Source organism: Salvelinus sp. IW2-2015, unplaced genomic scaffold, assembly GCF_002910315.2.
Source record: "Salvelinus sp. IW2-2015 unplaced genomic scaffold, ASM291031v2 Un_scaffold2321, whole genome shotgun sequence".
Classification (NCBI taxonomy): Eukaryota; Metazoa; Chordata; class Actinopteri; order Salmoniformes; family Salmonidae; genus Salvelinus; species Salvelinus sp. IW2-2015.
The window spans coordinates 30,476-49,439 of record NW_019943646.1 but is presented as its reverse complement, the minus strand read 5'-3'; the positions used below and the strand labels follow the sequence as shown (position 1 = coordinate 49,439).

At 44.7% G+C, this 18,964-nt stretch overlaps 1 protein-coding gene across 1 annotated transcript in view; it reads left to right on the top strand.

Annotated features, from left to right (window-relative positions):
• The first annotated feature begins 1,749 nt into the window (after positions 1-1,749).
• Positions 1,750-18,964, top strand: part of atp7a (ATPase copper transporting alpha) — a 29,305-nt gene continuing 12,090 nt past the window's right edge. The window contains exons 1-9 of the mRNA XM_024140880.2: positions 1,750-2,005; positions 8,159-8,292; positions 11,306-11,828; positions 13,173-13,925; positions 14,281-14,499; positions 14,945-15,108; positions 16,025-16,186; positions 16,360-16,436; positions 16,575-16,791. Coding sequence (XP_023996648.2) covers positions 8,173-8,292; positions 11,306-11,828; positions 13,173-13,925; positions 14,281-14,499; positions 14,945-15,108; positions 16,025-16,186; positions 16,360-16,436; positions 16,575-16,791 — 2,235 coding nt within the window. The 5' untranslated portion in view covers positions 1,750-2,005; positions 8,159-8,172. The remainder of the gene's footprint in view (positions 2,006-8,158; positions 8,293-11,305; positions 11,829-13,172; positions 13,926-14,280; positions 14,500-14,944; positions 15,109-16,024; positions 16,187-16,359; positions 16,437-16,574; positions 16,792-18,964) is intronic.

Sequence of the window (18,964 nt, the reverse complement as noted above, 5' to 3'; positions counted from 1 at the left end):
ATTACCAGACTGACTGGCCTCACCCCCTCCTCCAGGTCATTACTAGACTGACTGGCTATGATGTGGGTTGTAATTCCCTGGTTATGATGTGGGTTGTAATTCCCTGGCTATGATGTGGGATGTAATTCCCTGGCTATGATGTGGGGTGTAATTCCCTGGCTGTGATGTGGGGTGTAATTCCCTGGCTGTGACGTACAGTAGGTACCTGGGAGACGTCCATGAAGCTGGGTCTGGCTGTGGAGTAGAGCCCTAAGGTCTTAATGGGACAGTTGACCAGCTGGGACAGGATATCGCAGGCTGCCTCCGCCGACTCTGTACAGCTGTCCACCTGCAGGAGAGGAGGAGGAGGAGGAGGAAGGAGAGGAGGGAGGGGGGAGGAGGAGCAAGGAGGAAGAAGAGGAAGGAGAAGGAGGGAATAGGAGGGAGAGCAGGAGGAGGAGGGAGAGCAGGTGAAGGAGGGAGAGCAGAAAGAGCGAGCAGGAAGGAGAGGAGGGAGGGGGAGGAGGGAGGAGGAGGAGATAAACACATAATAGCAGCCCAATTCATAGGCCTACACTACAAATTAAACACAATTTTTAACACATCTGGTTAGTAGGCTATACAATCAGTGTTAATGTCAATGTCAAATAACATAGCCTAATATTTTCAATCTCATTACATTGATAAAATCACCAATTTTTCTATTAAATATGTTTTTAATATTTCTTTGTGTGTTGTTTGAGGGAAATCAGCTTGCAATCAACACAAAATGTTGAAAAAGACTCAAAATAATGAAAATAGACGTTTCAGGGAGGAATGGAGAAAATTAGGAGTTCTTACCATATTTCTCCAATGTCAAACCAGAGTGTGTTGTTTACAACACTGTTTGCAAATAATTAAATCTTAGACATCCGTATGAATCTAAGCATGGCACTTTCAAAAGTTATACCTTTCAAACCCAGACAGAGGCTCTGCCGATGCAGAAAAATGTAAGCTTCAACTGCTGGCTACTCGTCCGTTGCTAAACCCAACAACCGGTTTGACGTACTGCCAAATTCTCTAAAATGACGTTGAAGGCGGTTTATKGYWGAGAAATGAACATACAATTCTCTGGCAACAGCTCTGGTGGACATTCCTGCAGTCAGCATGCCAATTGYACGCTCCCTCAAAACTTGAGACATCTGTGGCGTTGTGTTGTGTGACAAAACTGCACATTTTAGAGTGGCCTTTTATTGTCCCCAGCACAAGGTACACCTATGTAATGAGCATACAGTTTAATCAGTTTCTTGATATGCCACACCTGTCAGTTGGAWGGATTATCTTGGCAAAGGAGAAATGCTCACTAACAGGGATGTAAACAAATTTGTGCGGATAATTTGAGTGGATAATTAGACAAAACACGTGTTTATTTTATTGTTTGTTTGAAAGTCGATGCCATTGTTAGTCCTATGTTTGAACCTGCATTCCTGGTCTAACTGCTAGGCCTGCAATAATAACCTTGGCCCCTACTCACGTTACATTACAGGTTGGGTTGGTAGGACCATAAACTAACACTTGTTGGAATAAAAAATAATAGAATGGAATAGAAAAACTACATTTCTAAGCCTAATCGACACATTTTAATTTGCCTTTGTACAGCTTTGAACAACATACGCTACAAAATATGAACTGTGCAAAAGGTATTCAATGATCAGCGAAAATGAAGRGAAGGAGACGAAACCAATGGAGGACACCAGCTTAGAATATTTAGATGCACCCCCAAATTCATCACACGCTGCCCACGTCACCTCCCAGCTCCTCATCTCTCCTGCGCATATCCGCCGCAATTTGAACCGTGTGAAGTCAGCATGAAAAACCACACATCGACAACCTAAACAAGTAATGTCAATATTCTTGTATTTTAGCTACAAGCTGTAGTACAGCACTTGTTGCGGCGATAAGGAGATCGCTAGCAAGCAAGCAAGCCACGTTTCTCCCCCTTAGCATCCGAATATCGTTTTTGCAACGTCAACACCCTCCTGCTTAGGTAACTACATGATTATCTTCTTGTTAAACCATTTTGAGATATTTACCTGTTTATCTTGAAAATAACGTTTACTTTAGCKAACTAGGTTCAGTAGCTAGTTTGTTGGTGCTTGATCGGAAAGCAGTCACATTTTGTTTTTATAAAAGCTAGCTAGCCGTTGATCATGACTCTCAGTTCCATTAGATTAACGTTACACATGAGTCATTGGACAAAGTCGTCTTATGTATGGGGGAGTTTAGCTCCGACGGAAAATGCTGTACGGCTGCAACTCGTTAAACAGGTTAAAACAATATACAGTAAGTGTGTCGTTTGCATTTGTGTAGTTATTTTGATGTGGTATGAAAATAGAGTGATTTAGCTATGTTTCAATACATTTAGAATCGATTCACGTTTAACGTGAGATGGAGTATTTGGCTGTTTAGGCTTCCAGAGCCAATGCCTCTTTAAAATGAACATGTAACGTTAGGTTAGCTAGCAACGGTCCTTGCCCTATAGGAGTAACGTTAACGTTACGGTCCTTTAGTCCAATATTGGGCTAGCTAGCTATGCTAATATAATATAGCTATGATTAAAATACAGATTGTACGAAAATAAGTTACTTTACATTTGCTGTGGTGTCATAGTTACAGTTGCTATTGAGACAATGATTTATCCATTGCATTAATGTTATTAGTACGCATCCAATAAATAGGTTTAGSTATGTGACGCGAAGCTAACCAAAGCACTTTCATGCCATGGCTAGCTAACTAATGATGTAACTTGTTTTCTGAGGTCGATGTAGCTAACAGTAYTAGAGGTCTCCAAATGTTGCTTACTGTGACCATCCTGTCCTATCTGTGTCACTCATGATCATCTATTATAGCTTTGGGGTACCCATGAAAGGATACCATTCACTATACAAACATCCTTTGTCATTACAATACATTTGAAGAAGAGATGGGTAGGTAGCTAGGCAGGATCCTTGTATCTGCTTTTAGCAACACTAGTATTTATATTGGCGTCAGAAAGTATTCATACCCCATGACTTATTCCACAGTTTGTTGTGTTACAGCCTGAATTCAAAATGGATTAAATATATATTTTTCTCAGCCATTTCTCACTCATGACAAAGTGAAAACAGGTTTTTAGAAAAATTTGTGAATTTGGTGAAGTACAGAAATATCTAATCTGAAGTAAATTTGGGTAAGTCTCTAAGTCTAAGAGCTTTCCACACCTGGATTGTGCAACATTTGCCCATTTTATTCTTTTCAAAATTATTCAAGCTCTGTCAAATTAGTTGTTGATCAGTGCTAGACAACCATTTTCAGGTCTTGCCCTCGATTTCGAAGTAGATTTAAGTCAACTGTAACTCGCCACTCAGGAACATTCACGGTCTTCTTTGTAAACAACTCCTGTGTAGATTTGGCCTTGTGTTTTAGGTTATTGTCCTGCTGAAAGGTGAATTCATCTCCCAGTATTTGGTGGAACGCAGACTGAACCAGGTTTTCCTCTAGGGTTTTACTTGTGCTTAGGTCCATTTTGTTAAAAAAAAATGTATCCTGAAAAACTCCCAAATCATTAACAATTACAACCATACCCACAACATGATGCAGCCACCACTATGCTTGAAAATATGGAGTGTGGTACTCATTAATGTGTTGTATTGGATTTGCCCCAAACATAACACTTTGTATTCAGGCCAAAAAGTGAATTGCTTTGCCAAATTATTTTGCAGTATTACTTTAGTGCCTTTTTGCAAACAGGATGCATGTTTTGGAGTATTTTTTAATTCTGTACAGGCTTCCTTCTTTTCACTYAGTCAATTGGGTTAGTATTGTGGAGTAACTACAATGTTGTTGATCCATCCTAAGTTTTCGATCACATTCATTAAACTTGAACTGTTTTAAAGTCACCACTGACCTAAAGTCACCAATCCCTGTGCGGCTTCCTTCCTCTCCGGCATTGAGTTAGGAAGGACGCCTATATCTTCGTAGTGACTGGATGTATTGATACGCCATCCAAATACATACAGTTGAAGTCGGAAGTTTACATACACCTTAGCCAAATACATTGAAACTCAGTTTTTCACAATTCCTGACATTTAATCCTGGTAAAAATTCCCTGTCTTAGGTCAGTTAGGATCACCACTTTATTTTAAGAATGTGAAATGTCAGAATAATAGTAGAGAGAATTATTTATTTCAGCTTTTATTTCTTTCATCATATTCCCAGTGGGTCAGACGTTTACACACTCAATTAGTATTTGGTAGCATTGCCTTTTAAATTGTTTAACTTGGGTCAAATGTTTCGGGTAGCCTTCCACAAGCTTCCCACAATAAGTTGGGTGAATTTTGGCCCATTCCTCCTGACAGAGCTGGTGTAACTGAGTCAGGTTTGTAGGCCTCCTTGCTCGCACACGCTTTTTTCAGTTCTGCCCACAAATGTTCTATAGGATTGAGGTCAGGGCTTTGTGATGGCCACTCCAATACCTTGACTTTGTTGTCCTTAAGCCATTTTGCCACAGCTTTGGAAGTATGCTTGGGGTTATTGTCCATTAGGAAGACACATTTGGACCAACTTTAACTTCCTGACTGATGTCTTGATGTTGCTTCAATATATCCACATAATTTCCTGCCTCATGATGCCATCTATTTTGTGAAGTGCACCAGTCCCTCCTGCGCAAAGCACCCCCACAACATGATGCTCCACCCCCGTGGGTCACGGTTGGGATGGTGTTCTTCGGCTTGCAAGCTCCCCCTTTTACCTCCAAACATAACGATGGTCATTCTGGCCAAACAGTTTTATTTTTGTTTCATCAGACCAGATTACATTTCTCCAAAAAGTACGATCTTTGCCCCATGTGCAGTTGCAAACCGTAGTCTGGATTTTTTTATGGCGGTTTTGGAGCAGTGGCTTCTTCCTTGCTGAGTGGCCTTTCAGGTTTATGTCGATATAGGACTCGTTTTACAGTGGATATAGATACTTTGTACCTGTTTCCTCCAGCATCTTCACAAGGTCCTTTGTTGTTCTGTGATTGATTTGCACTTTCCCACCAAAGTCGTTCATCTCTAGGAGAACAGAACGCGTCTCCTTCCTGAGATGTATGATGGCTGTGTGGTCCCATCGTGTTTATACTTGCGTACTATTGTTTGTACAGATGAACGTGGTACCTTCAGGGCGTTTGGAAATTGCTCCAAGGATGAACCAGACTTGTAGAGAGTCTACATTTTTTTTTTCTGAGGTCTTGGCTGATTTCTTTTGATTTTCCCATGATGTCAAGCAAAGAGGCACTGAGTTTGAAGGTAGACCTTGAAATAACATCCACAGGTACACCTCCAATTGACTCAAATTATATAAATTATGTAAATTAGCCTATCAAAAGCTTCTAAAGCCATACATAATTTTCTGGAATTTTCCAAGCTGTTTATAGGCATTGTATAACTTAGTGTATGTGAACTTCTGACCCACTGGAATTGTGATACAGTGAAATAATCTGTCTGTAAACAATTGTTTGGAAAAATTACTTGTGTCATGCACAAAGTAGATGTCCTAACGACTTGCCAAAAACTATAGTTGTTAAACAAGAAATGTGTGGAGTGGTTGAAAAACGAGTTTTTATGTACTCCAACCTAAGTGTATGTAAACTTCCCACTTCAACTGTATTATGCATGCATACATACATAAGTACCAGTCAAAAGTTTGGATACCTACTCAAGTTTTTTTTTTTTTTTTTATATAAAAATGTTCTACATTGTAGAATAATTGTGAAGAAATCAAAACAATGAAATAACTAGGGTGGCCTTTAAAATGTTTTATTGATTCCTCATGTTGTACTCATTGTTAGGAAGAATTGTGGTCCAAATCGGATGTTAGGTATTATATTTATGTGAAGATTATAGAGTCCTATACATTTATAGATTCAATTTGGGTGCAATCAGTTAGCTTCATTCTCAGAAATCTAATTATGTTCAACAAAAAATGTTTCAGGAATGATAATCTTTCTAACTACAGAACAATTTCAGAAAAATCTGAGAAGTGGTGGTGTCATGGCTTGCTGAAATGACATGAACGACCCCCCCCCCCCCCCCCCCTTTGCATAAGTACCAACCCTACTAACAATCGGCATATTGAATGGATTTAACTTCTGGCTTCCGGTGGGCTATTCTCCTTTTTTGGTTCCTTTTAAGTCGTTCATGGCAAGTGGAGTGGCTGGAGCGTCATCAAATCAGATCCCCTGTCACACAATGATGTAGCTAGTAGCCCCTACCTGTCTACTGTCAAAGCAACGACATGTTCCTCTTCTACTGCACTGTCACTGTCAGTGGCTCCTGAGCTGGGATAAGCCAGATTTCTTTTTGTATAGGTCCAATGCCTTGTGTTTGGTCTGGTATTTGGTAGCTACAATACGGATTGATCTTCAAAACAGCAGTAGTGCAGATTTATTTTCAGAGAGATATATGTGTGTATGTGAAGCTGATGGGTAAGTAGATTTTAATTTTTTTAATTTTTGTTTCATAATGTTTTTCCTTACAGCTTTTCAGAGTGTGATGGAGATATGTGTGATGTTAGGTAGTAAGGAGGGGTATGAAATAGAGGTTGACCGATTTATTATTTTTCAATACCGATTATTGGAGGACCAAGAAAAGCCGATACCGGTTAATCTGCCTATTTTATTTGTAATAATGACAATTACAACAATACTGAATGAACATTTATTTTAACTTAATATAATACATCAATAAAATCAATTTAGCCTTAAATGAACAATGAAACATGTTCAATTTGGTTTAAATAATGCAAAAACAAGTGTTGGAGAAGAACGTAAAGTTTCATGTAAAAAAACTAACGTTTCAGTTCCTTGCTCAGACATGCGAACATATGAAAGCTGGTGTTTCCTTTTAACATGAGTCTTCAATATTCCCAGGTAAGAAGTTTTAGGTTGTAGTTATTATAGGACTATTTCTCTCTACGATTTGTATTTCATATACCTTTGACTATTGGATGTTCTTATAGGCACTTTAGTATTGCCGAATATGTATAATTCTGGCAAATTAATTACGGCCTTTGTAAGGAATAAATGGACTTCACACAGTTCGCAATGAGCCAGGCGGCCCAAACTGCTGCATATACTCTGACTGCTTGCACGGAACGCAAGAGAAATGACACAATTTCCATAGTTATAAGAAATTCATGTTAGCAGGCAATATTAATGAAATATGCAGGTTTAAAAATATATACTTGTGTATTGATTTTTAAAGAAAGGCATTGATGTTTATGGTTAAGTACATTGGTGCAACGACAGTGCTTTTTTCGCAAATGCGCTTGTTAAATCATCACCCGTTTGTCGAAATAGGCTGTGATTCAATGAGAAATTAACAGGCACCGCATCGATTACATGCAACGCAGGACACGCTAGATAAACTAGTAATATCATCAACCATGTGTAGTTAACTAGTGATTATGTTAAGATTGATTGTTTTTTATAAGATAAGTTTAATGCTAGCTAGCAACTTATCTTGGCTTCTTGCTRCCCTCGTGTAACAGGTAGTCAGCCTGCCACGCAGTCTCCTCGTGGAGTGCAATGTAAGGCAGGTGGTTAGAGCGTTGGACTAGTAACCGGAAGGTTGCAAAAACGAATCCCCGAGCTGACAAGGTAAAAATCTGTCGTTCTGCCCCTGAACAAGGCAGTTAACCCACCGTTCCTAGGCCGTCATTGAAAATAAGAATGTGTTCTTTAACTGACTTGTCTAGTAAAATAAAGGTGTAAAAAAAAAAACAATAATAATCTGCAAATCGGTGTCCAAAAATTACCGATTGTTATGAAAACTTGAAATCGGCCCTAATTAATCGGCCATTCCGATTTAATCGGTCGACCTCTAGTATGAAAGGGTCTTTGAGTGACATGTAAGAAATAGAACATTTTAGTTTTGGACCTTATGATTTATTGAGAGGGACTACTGCACATCAGCCCATTGACTAATCCTTATCTTGGTGTGTATGACGTCAATGTAATATTTACTGGCCTGTTTCATTTCTGTTTACTCTCTTGCCGTGGCATGACAAGGATCTTGTTTCCCCTCATAAATAGTCTAACTTATATCCTTCTTGTTTGGTTTTTGTAATGTGAAAAGGTTTTCTTTGTTTAACCATAATATGTCCTTTGTTTTGTTCCCAGACTAAGGACTTACAATGACACTGAAGGTCAAGCTGAGCTCAGTTTGCCTGGGTGTAGAAGGGATGACCTGTGCTTCCTGTGTTCAGTCTATTGAGCAGCGCATTGGGGGTTTTCCTGGAGTCGTACACATCAAGGTGGGTCCGGTACACATTTATGGGAGGTTTCCCGGACCCAGATTAAGCCTAGTCCTGGACTCCAGTGAGAATTATTTTAATTTTATTTTTTTAGAATTTTGTCCAGGACTAGGCACAATCCGGGAAACTGGCCCAATGTGTTTTAACATGTGTATCACAACTTTATAGGATAGGCCTTTGTGCGACATGTACATGTGTTAGATTATAACCTACACATCCAACTGATTTTATAGAATCTGAAGCATGTTTTCACCCTTACAGCTTTGTGGTCATCAATCTTTCACCTTTCAAACAGAATGTCTTCAAACTGCTAAGTCTGCATTTCCACCATAGACTTGACACCATTGCACAATTTCCAGAGATTTAAAATAGCGGAGTTTGCGTTTTTTTTTTTTTTTTGGTTTCAGAACATTTTAAAAACTAGATGTGAAACTAACTAGCTAGAATTGAGAAAGCAGCAAAAACGTTTCTTAATTTTATCTCTTACCAACTATACTTTATATTTCATTTCACCCAACTAAATATCCCATAGCATCTGATTTCCAGGTTGCATCCCAAATCGCATCCTATTCTCAACTACTTTTGACCAAGGAATCAGGGAATGGGGTGTGATTTGGGATGCCCCTCAGCCTCCTCCTCTCCCCTAAGGGGATGGCTTGTTCATATAGCTTAATTGAAGATAAACAGTGATCCTCCGTGTAGCAGCTGTAATAATGTCCTAGATGGCAGTAAATGTGGCCTGGCCTTCTCTGTGTGTTTACCCCTCAGGCACAGGTTAATGAGGATATAATGTAATCGCGTTGTTCCTGACAGAGAGCTGGTCTTTACAGGACTGTCATTTGGTTATTGTGGGTCGATAACCGGCTGAACGGGTAGCAGACGGAGGATGGGCAATGTCATCAATTCCTTTAAAGGGTCTGGGGACGTTAATGTGTGTTATTGTAAGGAACGGTACATGTCCTTTAAGTGAGGAGTGAATAGATTGTTGTTGCATGTGGACGGTAGGCCTGTAGGATAGTTTTTGACTAGTGTCAAAGTTAAAAACAGTAGTAGACTGTATGAGGAAAGGACAGTCTTTCTCTCTCATTTACTCTCGCTCTCCCTGAGACACACACACATTTAGGAAAACATAGATCATCTCTGGTATGTGCACACACACTTCCCTCCTGTGTTTTTAACTTGCAGTTCAGTCAGGGTTGAGTGGTCATGTGATGGTGTCAGTTAATCACAAGTTTCCGTGTGGGTGTGTGTGTGTGTGTGTGTTAGAGAGATATGGGTTCATTGTATTGCTACTAGAACATGCTGGAAGCTTCTGAGGCCAATGCACTCCTCTTTATATACAGTACCAGTCAAAAGTTGGAACACACCTACTCATTTTTATGTTTTACTATTTTCTACATTGTCGAATAGTGAAGACATCAAAACTATGAAATAACACACATGGAATCATGTAGTTAAACAAATCAAAATATATTTTATATTCTTCAAAGTAGCCACCCTTTGCATTGACAGCTCTGCACACACTTGGCATTCTCTCAACCAGCTTCACCTGGAATGCTTTTCCAACAGTCTTGAAGGAGTTCCCACATATACTGAGCACTTATTGGCTGCTTTTCCTTCACTCTGCGGTCTGACTCATCCCAAACCATCTCAATTGGTTTGAGGTCGGGTGATTGTGTAGGCCAGGTCATCTGATGCACCACTCCATCACTCTCTCACATCACACTGTTGAAAACAAATGATAGTCCCACTAAGCGCAAACCAGACGGGATGGCGTATCGTTGCAGAATGCTATGGTCGCCATGCTGTTTAAGTGTGCCTTGAATTCCAAATCAATCAATGACACTGTCACCAGCAAAGCACCATCACACCTCCTCCTCCATGCTTCACGGTGGGAATTACATTTGCACAGTCTCCTCTGAACAGTTGATGTTGATGTGTCTGTTACTTGAACTCTGTGAAGCATTTATTTGGGCTGGAATTTCTGAGGCTGGTAACTGTAATGAACTTATCCTCTGCAGCAGAGGTAACTATGGGTCTTCCTTTCCTGTGGCGGTCCTCATGAGAGCCAGTTTCATCATAGCGCTTGATGGTTTGTGCGACTGCACTTGAAGAAACTTTCAAAGTTTTTGAAAAGTTCCATATTGACTGACCTACATGTTTTAAAGTAATGATGGACTGTCATTTCTCTTTGCTTATTTGAACTGTTTTTGCCGTATTTTGGTGGACTTGGTGTTTTACCAAATAGGGCTATCTTCTGTATACCAACCGTACCTTGTCACAACATAACTGATTGGCTCAAACGCATTTAGAAGGAAAGAAATCCCTTTTAACAATGCACACCTGTTAATTTGGATCTGCCCCCTTTTTTTAAATTGTCTCCTAAAATGACATACCCAAATCTAACTGCCTGTAACTCAGGACCTGGAGCAAGGATATGCATATTCTTGATACCATTTGAAAGGAAATGTGGAAATGTTAAATTAATGTAGGAGAATATAACACATTAGATCTGATAAAAGATAATACAAAGAAAAAAAATATGCATTTTTTTGTACCGTCTTTGACTTGCCAGATAATGGCCCTAATGTTATATTCCAGCCCAGGCGCAATTTAGATCAACACCAATCCTGTAGATGTTGATTGAAATGCATTCCAGATGACTTCCTCTTGAAGCTGCACAAGGATTATACTACTTGTTTATGTGGAATATATTTGATGTCCTATTGATTGTAGTTGCATAACGTTTTAGTAACCGTCTCCGTGTATGTGATTTCAGCCTATGCCATGAATCTCAGAATTGTGCTGATTTACATAGTAACCATGACATGACAATTTTATGGCTGTCAATGACTGCATGTCTTCATGGCATAATTTGATAACAGCTGTATAATTCTGTTTAGTTTCAAAGCCTAGTTTTAGAAACTGCATCACTGTATATCAGTTGTCACTTCTGTTGATTCAGTATAAAGTGTTTTAATTATTCAGTTTGTTTGACATTTTCTTCTGGTAGGTGTCTCTGGCGCTGAAGAATGCCAGCATCATTTTCGACCACAGTCATCACACCCCAGAGTCCCTGGCTGAGGCCGTGGAGGACATGGGGTTTGACTCCATCCTCTCAGACACTACCACAGCCTCCGTGGTCCTCACGGAGACCCAGCTGCTCCCCATCCCAGCCCTTCTCACCCCCGAAGCACAGCAGGAGGCTCTGACCAGGCTAGCTCAGCTCCAGGGGGTCCTGGAGGTCCAGGAGAACAAGGACCAGAGGGGGGTGTCCGTTACCTTCATCCCTTCCCTGATCAGTGTAGTGCAGCTTGGGGAGGTGGTTAGTAGCTTGACCCCCCTCCTGGAGGTCCCTACATCCAATAGCCCTACAGAGGAAACACTTGTCCCAGCTCCTGCCACAGTGTCAGCCCCGGCCACATCCTCACAGCCTCAACTGGTGAAGATGCGGATCGAAGGCATGGTCTGTCTGTCCTGCACCACCACCATCGAAGGGAAGATCGGCAAGCTCAAAGGAGTTGAGAAAATCAAAGGTAATTTTGTTACTTTGTATTGCGTAGTAGTCACCGGTTTTACACTGAAGGCCATTATCATTTGATCTCAATGAGGTCTGGTCAAGTGTAATGGTGATCTTGCTAAAGGTCCAATGCAGCTGTTTTAATATCAATATCAAATCATTTCTTGGTAACAATGAAGTACCTTACTGTGATTGTTTTCAATTAAAATGGTCAAAAAGAAACAAAAATTGCTTCTTAGCAAAGAGCAATTTCTCAAGCAAGAATTTTACTAGGATTGTCTGGGAGTGGTCTGAGTGGGGAGGGGAAAACCAGCTGTTATTGGCAGAGAGGTTTGGAACTCTCTTATTAGTCTTTTAACTACACTGAACAAAAATATAAACTCAACAAGTAAAGTGTTGGTCCCATGTTTCATGAGCTGAAATAAAAGAGAAGCTGGGGACAATAAAATGCCACTCTAAAATGTGCAGTTTTGTCACACAGCACAATGCCACACATGTCTCAAGTTTTTAGGGAGTGTGCAATTGGCATGTTGACTGCAGGAATGTCCACCAGAGCTGTTGCCAGATAATTTAGTGTTAATTTCATAAGCCACCGGCACTGTCAATTTACAGAATTTGGCAATACGTCCAACCGGCCTCACAACCGCAGACCACGTGTAACCACGCCAGCCCAGGACCTCCACATCCGGCTTCTTCACCTGTGGGATCATCTGAGGGTGGGTGGGGGTGCTGAGGAGTATTTCTGTCTGTAATAAAGAGCTTTTGTTGGGGAAAAACAAATTCTGATTGGCTGGGCCTGCCTCCAAAGTGGGTGGGCCCATGCCCACCCAGGGCTGCGCCCCTGCCCAGTCATGTGAAATCCATAGAATAGGTCTTAATGAATTTATTTGAACAGACTGATTCCTTCTATGAACTGTAACTCAGTAAAATCTTAGAAATTGTTGCATGTTTTATATATATTTTTTAAGTATAATTTACCAGCTGGTGATGTCATCAGGCAGGCCAAAATTCCATCCAACTAAAACAGGCTGAAACTTCTTTTCAAACAGCTGTTTTCACAGTATTATTCCAATGTGTGTGTGTGTGTGTATATATATATATATATATATATATATAACACAGGAAAATAAAAATTGACTGCACTGGTCCTTTATCTGACTTGGCATTCTATAGCGATGAATGAATATGGGAAGTTGCAGTAGTCCAGTATTCTCACTTAACATTATTCCAGACCCTGAAATGCAAGTTAATCTGGAAAACAAACCTCAATCTCCTGTTTTTCTTGTCCTCAACACTGTGATACTTTTGGATTCCTGGAGATGATAATTTATGAATGTTTCCCTTGTGTGTTCTCCCCCAGTGGTTCTAGACTCCCAGGAGGCCACGGTTCTCTACCTGCCATACCTCATCACTATCGACGACATCATCGCCCAGATCGCCAAGGCCGGCTTCAAAGCCACACCCAAGTCCAAGCCCCGCCCCCTGCAGCTGTCCGTCAGTGAGATGGAGCGGTTGCTAAGCGCTGCCCTATCACCCCCACCGCCAGTGGAATCTTCCACCGAGGATTCTGAGGTGTCTACAGACTCGGCCCAGACTACCCTCAGGGTGACGGGCATGCACTGCCGCTCCTGTGTGGTAAACATCCAGGATAACATCTCCAAGCTGGCTGGGGTGACCTCCATAGAGGTATTGTTGGAGAGCGAGAGCGCCTCCATCCACTACGACCCAGAGAGGGTGACTGTGTCTGGGCTACAGCAAGCCATCGAGGCCCTGCCACCGGGGACGTTTAAAACCCAACCCTGGAGCGCTACCTCTGGAGGTGTAAGCCCTACATCCACCACACCACCACCGTCGTCCCAGGCCGGCCTCTCCTCCACCCAGCCCTGCTACAGCCAGCCTCTGACGGCCACGGCCCTAATCCATATAGAGGGGATGACCTGTGGGTCCTGTGTTCAGTCCATCGAGGGGATGCTGTCTCAGAGGAAGGGGGTGCAGTCAGCCAGGGTGTCGCTGGCCAATCACAGAGGGGCGTTTGAGTTCGACCCTCTCCTCACCCAACCAGAGGAGCTCAGAGAGGCCATAGAGGACATGGGATTTGATGCCTTCCTGCCTGGTGAGTTGATGGGCGGTTTGTATTCTTTTATCCTAACTAGGGTTTCAAAATTCAGCAACGTTCCGTACATTCCCAGGTTTTTCAGAGATCCTGGTTGGGAGGATTCCCTCGCTCCTTATTCTGGGAATCATAACAACAGGAATTTCTGTCTTTGGGGAAGTTTCTGGAAATTTGCAACCCTACACCTAATAATATCTCTAGCCTAAAGGCTGTGTTGTGAAGCAAAACAAATGAATCTGTGTGTATTTGTAACTCATGTAAACTTCCCAGAGCAGTAGCTGAAGAACAGCCATAGAAAGCAGCATGAGAAACCGACATGAAATGGAAACTCATTGTTGCTATATTGTCCTTTTAGAAACCAACTCCCTGTTGACCGTCCCAGTTATCAGTCCCCCCTCGCCCCCTTCCCCCGCCCCTGTCAAGGAGAAGGAGCTGGACAGCGACCCAGAGAGGGGTGCTGCACAGTGTGTTAAGGGGGCCCCAAACACCCTCGCTAAATGCTTCATCCAGATTGGTGGAATGACCTGTGCATCCTGTGTGGCCAACATTGAGAGGAACCTGAAGAATGAGCACGGTGAGAGGAGATTATGTTCATTAGGGCATGCACATTTTTTTGTTTTTGCAACGTTTTACTCCCTGTTTCAGTCCATTTTCTTTGGTAATTAACACAACCCGGTACTGACTACTGATGGGAACTATGGTGTAGATCTATTAGGAACACTTACATGGAGCCTGTTCTGTATAGAAGCTAGCTGTCGTATCTGGGACGGAAAAGTGTCATAAACGGTGTCAGTTTCAGATTTACGACGGCAGTTTTTAAGTAACATGGGAGGAGCGTGTAGGGTGTTATGAAGGCTGTGGACTTCTACCTGGTCAGGACACCCCTTTAAAGGCATTCATCACTTGTATATTTACTGTTGTCTCCCTTTAGCATCAAACTCATGTATCAGTTCGACAGGAACGTGATTAAAATGGGTATGTTGCATTAGTCTAACATTGTCCTGCGTTCCTCTGTGCAGGTATCTACTCTGTGCTGGTGGCCCTGATGGCTAGTAAGGCTGAGGTCCGTTATAACCCTGAGGTGATGGACCCTCTGAAGATAGCAGAGTATGTCAGAGAGTTGGGCTTCACTGCTTCTGTCATGGAGAACTATGAGGGTTCTGATGGAAGCCTGGAACTGGTGGTGAGTGTTCTGATTCTCGTCAACACACCGTAATGGTGTTCTGATTCTCGTCAACACACCGTAATGGTGTTCTGATTCTCGTCAACACACCGTAGTACGGTGTTCTGAATTCTCTCAACACACCTAACGGTGTTCTGATTCTCGTCAACACACCGTAACGGTTCTTGATTCTCGTCAACACACCGTAACGGTGTTTCTGATTCCGTCAACACACCGTAATGGTGTTCTGATTCTCGTCAACACACCGTAACGGTGTTCTGATTCTCGTCAACACACCGTAACGGTTTCTGATTCTCAAGTCAACACACCGTAATGGTGTGTCTGATTCTCGTCAACAACAACCCGTAACGGTGTTCTGATTCTCGTTCAACACACCGTAACGAGTGTTCTGATTCTCGTCAACACACCGTAACGGTGTTCTGATTCTCGTCAACACACCGTAACGGTGTTCTGATTCTCGTCAACACACCTAAGGTGTTCTGATTCTCTCAACACACCGTAACGGTGTTCTGATTTCTGCAACACACCGTAACGGTGTTCTGATTCTCGTCAACACACCGTAACGGTGTTCTGATTCTCGTCAACACACCGTAACGGTGTTCTGATTCTCGTCAACACACCGTAACGGTGTTCTGATTCTCTCAACAACACCGTAACGTGTTCTGATTCTCGTTCAACACACCGTAACGGGTTTGCTGATTCTCGTCAATCACACCGTAACGGCTGTTCTGATTCTCGTCAACACACCGTAACGGTGTTCTGATTCTCGTCAACACACCGTAACGGTGTTCTGATTCTCGTCAACACACCGTAATGGTTCCCTCTTGAATAATCCCAGATTGTCTCTGTGCTACACCCCTGCTAGATGTTTCCTCTAAACCGTGTATTAACAGTACTCCTCTCCACCTCTCTCCAGGTCAGGGGAATGACGTGTGCCTCCTGCGTTCACAAAATAGAGTCCAGCCTGATGAAAGAGAACGGTATCGTCTACGCCTCCGTTGCCCTGGCAACCAACAAAGCCCACATCAAGTACGACCCGGAGGTGACGGGACCGAGAGACGTCATCAAACTCATAGAGGTACTTCATTTTTTTTCTCTCAATCATTCATTTATTTGTTTGTCCATTCGTTTGTTCATCCCAACTGGGTCATCCAACCCCTCTCCTCTGCCCTTCATGACAATGTGATATCCGTTTCTTTACCTAGTAAAATATAGGGTTACATTTATTCATTCATTTTGTCTGTTTATCAGAACATGGGCTTCGAGGCATCTCTGGTGAAGAAGGATCGTACAGGCAGTCACCTGGACCACAGCAGAGAGATCACACAGTAATGGAAGGGAATGGGAGGTGTGGGATAACGGGAGGCAGTAGTTCAGCTGCTTGGGTTTTTCCTCACTGGCTATTTAGACGAGATTACTCGTCTGTCTCCATCTCCGTACCACCTCCTCTCTCTCTCTTCTCCCAGATGGAGGAAGTCGTTCCTGGTCAGCCTGTTCTTCTGCGTCCCAGTCATGGGGATGATGACCTACATGATCATAGTAGATCACCAGATCAGCACGTCTCACCAGCACAACGCCACCACACAGGACCGGGAACACTACCACTCCACCATGTTCCTGGAAAGACAGCTGCTCCCAGGCCTCTCCATCATGAACCTGATCTCATTCCTCTTCTGTGTCCCTGTAACTAGTGACTGCTCCCTCCCTCCCTCCCCTCTATACGCCCCTAGTGACTGCTCCTCCTCCTCCCCATCTATACGCCCCTAGTGACTGCTCCCTCCCTCCCTCCTATACGCCCCTAGTGACTGCTCCTCCTCTCCCGCTTATACGCCCCTAGTGATGCTCCCTCCCTCCCCGTCTATACACCCCTAGTGACTGCTCGCTCCCTCCCTCCCCGTCTATACCGCCCCTAGTGACTGCTCCCTCCCTCCCTCCCTATACGCCCCTAGTGACTACTCCCTTCCCCGTCTATACGCCCCTAGTGACTGCTCCCTCCCTCCCTCCCCTCTATACGCCCTAGTGACTGCTCCCCCCTCCCGCTATACGCCCCTAGTGACCGCTCCCTCCCTCCCTCCCCGTCTGTAACGCCCCAAGTGACTGCTCCCTCCCTCCCTCCCCGTCTATACGCCCCAAGTGACTGCTCCCTCCTCCTCCCCGTCTAACGCCCCAAGTGACTGCTCCCTCCCTCCCTCATACGCCGTGACCTCCGTCTATACGCCCCAAGTGACTGCTCTCCCTCCCCGTCTATACGCCCCAAGTGACTGCTCCCCCCTCCCTCCCCGTCTATACGCCCCAGTGACTGCTCCCTCCCTCCCCCTCATAACGCCCCAGTGACTGCTCCTCCCTCCCTCCCCGTCTATACGCCCCTAGTGACTGCTCCCTCCCTCCCTCCCTCTACGCCCCTAGTGACTGCTTCCCTCCTCCCTCCCGTATACGCCCCTAGTGACTGCTCCTCCCTCCCCTCCCTATACGCCCCTAGTGACTGCTCCCTCCCCCGTCTATACGCCCCTAGTGACTGCTTCCCTCCCTCCCGTCTATACGCCCCTAAGTGACTGCTCCCCTCCCTCCTCCTCTACCTCCCCGTCTATACGCCCCTAGTGACTGCTCCCTCCCTCCCTCCACGCCCCTAGTGACCGCTCCCTCCCTCCCTCCCCGTCTATACGCCCCAAGTGACTGCTCCCTCCCTCCCTCCCCGTCTATACGCCCCAAGTGACTGCTCCCTCCGCTCCCCGTCTATACGCCCCAAGTGACTGCTCCCTCCCTCCCTCCCCGTCTATACGCCCCTAGTGACTGCTCCCTCCCTCCCTCCCTATACGCCCCTAGTGACCGCTCCCTCCCCTCCTCCGTCTACACGCCCCAAGTGACTGCTCCCTCCCTCCCCGTCTATACGCCCCAAGTGACTGCCTCCTCCTCCCCGTCTATACGCCCCAAGTGACTGCTCCTCCCTCCCTCCCCTCTATACGCCCCAGTGACTGCTCCTCCCTCCCTCCCGTCTATACGCCCCTAGTGACTGCTCCCTCCCTCCCTCCCGTCTATACGCCCCTAGTGACTGCTCCCTCCCTCCTCCCCGTCTATACGCCCCTAGTGACTGCTCCCTCCCTCCCCGTCTATACGCCCCTAGTGACTGCTCCCTCCCTCCTCCCTATACGCCCCTAGTGACTGCTCCCTCCCTCCCTCCCCGTCTATACGCCCCTAGTGACTGCTCCCTCCCTCCCCGTCTATACGCCCCTAGTGACTGCTCCCTCCTCCCTCCCCGTCTATACGCCCCTAGTGACTGTCCCTCCTCCCTCCCTCCCTATACGCCCCTAGTGACTGCTCTCCTCCCGTCTATACGCCCCTAGTGACTGCTCCCTCCCTCCCCGTCTATACGCCCCTAGTGACTTGCCCTCCCTCCTCCCTATACGCCCCTAGTGACCGCTCCCTCCCCCCTCCCCGTCTATACGCGCCCAAGTGACTGCTCCCTCCCTCCCTCCCGTCTATACGCCCCAAGTGACTGCTCCTCCCTCCCTCCCCGTCTATACGCCCCAAGTGACTGCTCCCTCCCTCCCTCCCCGTCTATACGCCCCAAGTGACTGCTCCCTCCCTCCCCGTCTATACGCCCCAAGTGACTGCTCCCTCCCTCCCCGTCTATCGCCCCAAGTGACTGCTCCCTCCCTCCCTCCCCGTCTATACGCCCCAAGTGACTGCTCCCTCCCTCCCCGTCTATACGCCCTAATGACTGCTCCCTCCCTCCCTCCCAGTCTATACGCCCCTAGTGACTGCTCCTCCCTCCCTCCCTATACGCCCCTAGTGACCGCTCCCTCCCTCCCTCGTCTATACGCCCCAAGTGACTGCTCCTCCCTCCCTCCCGTCTATA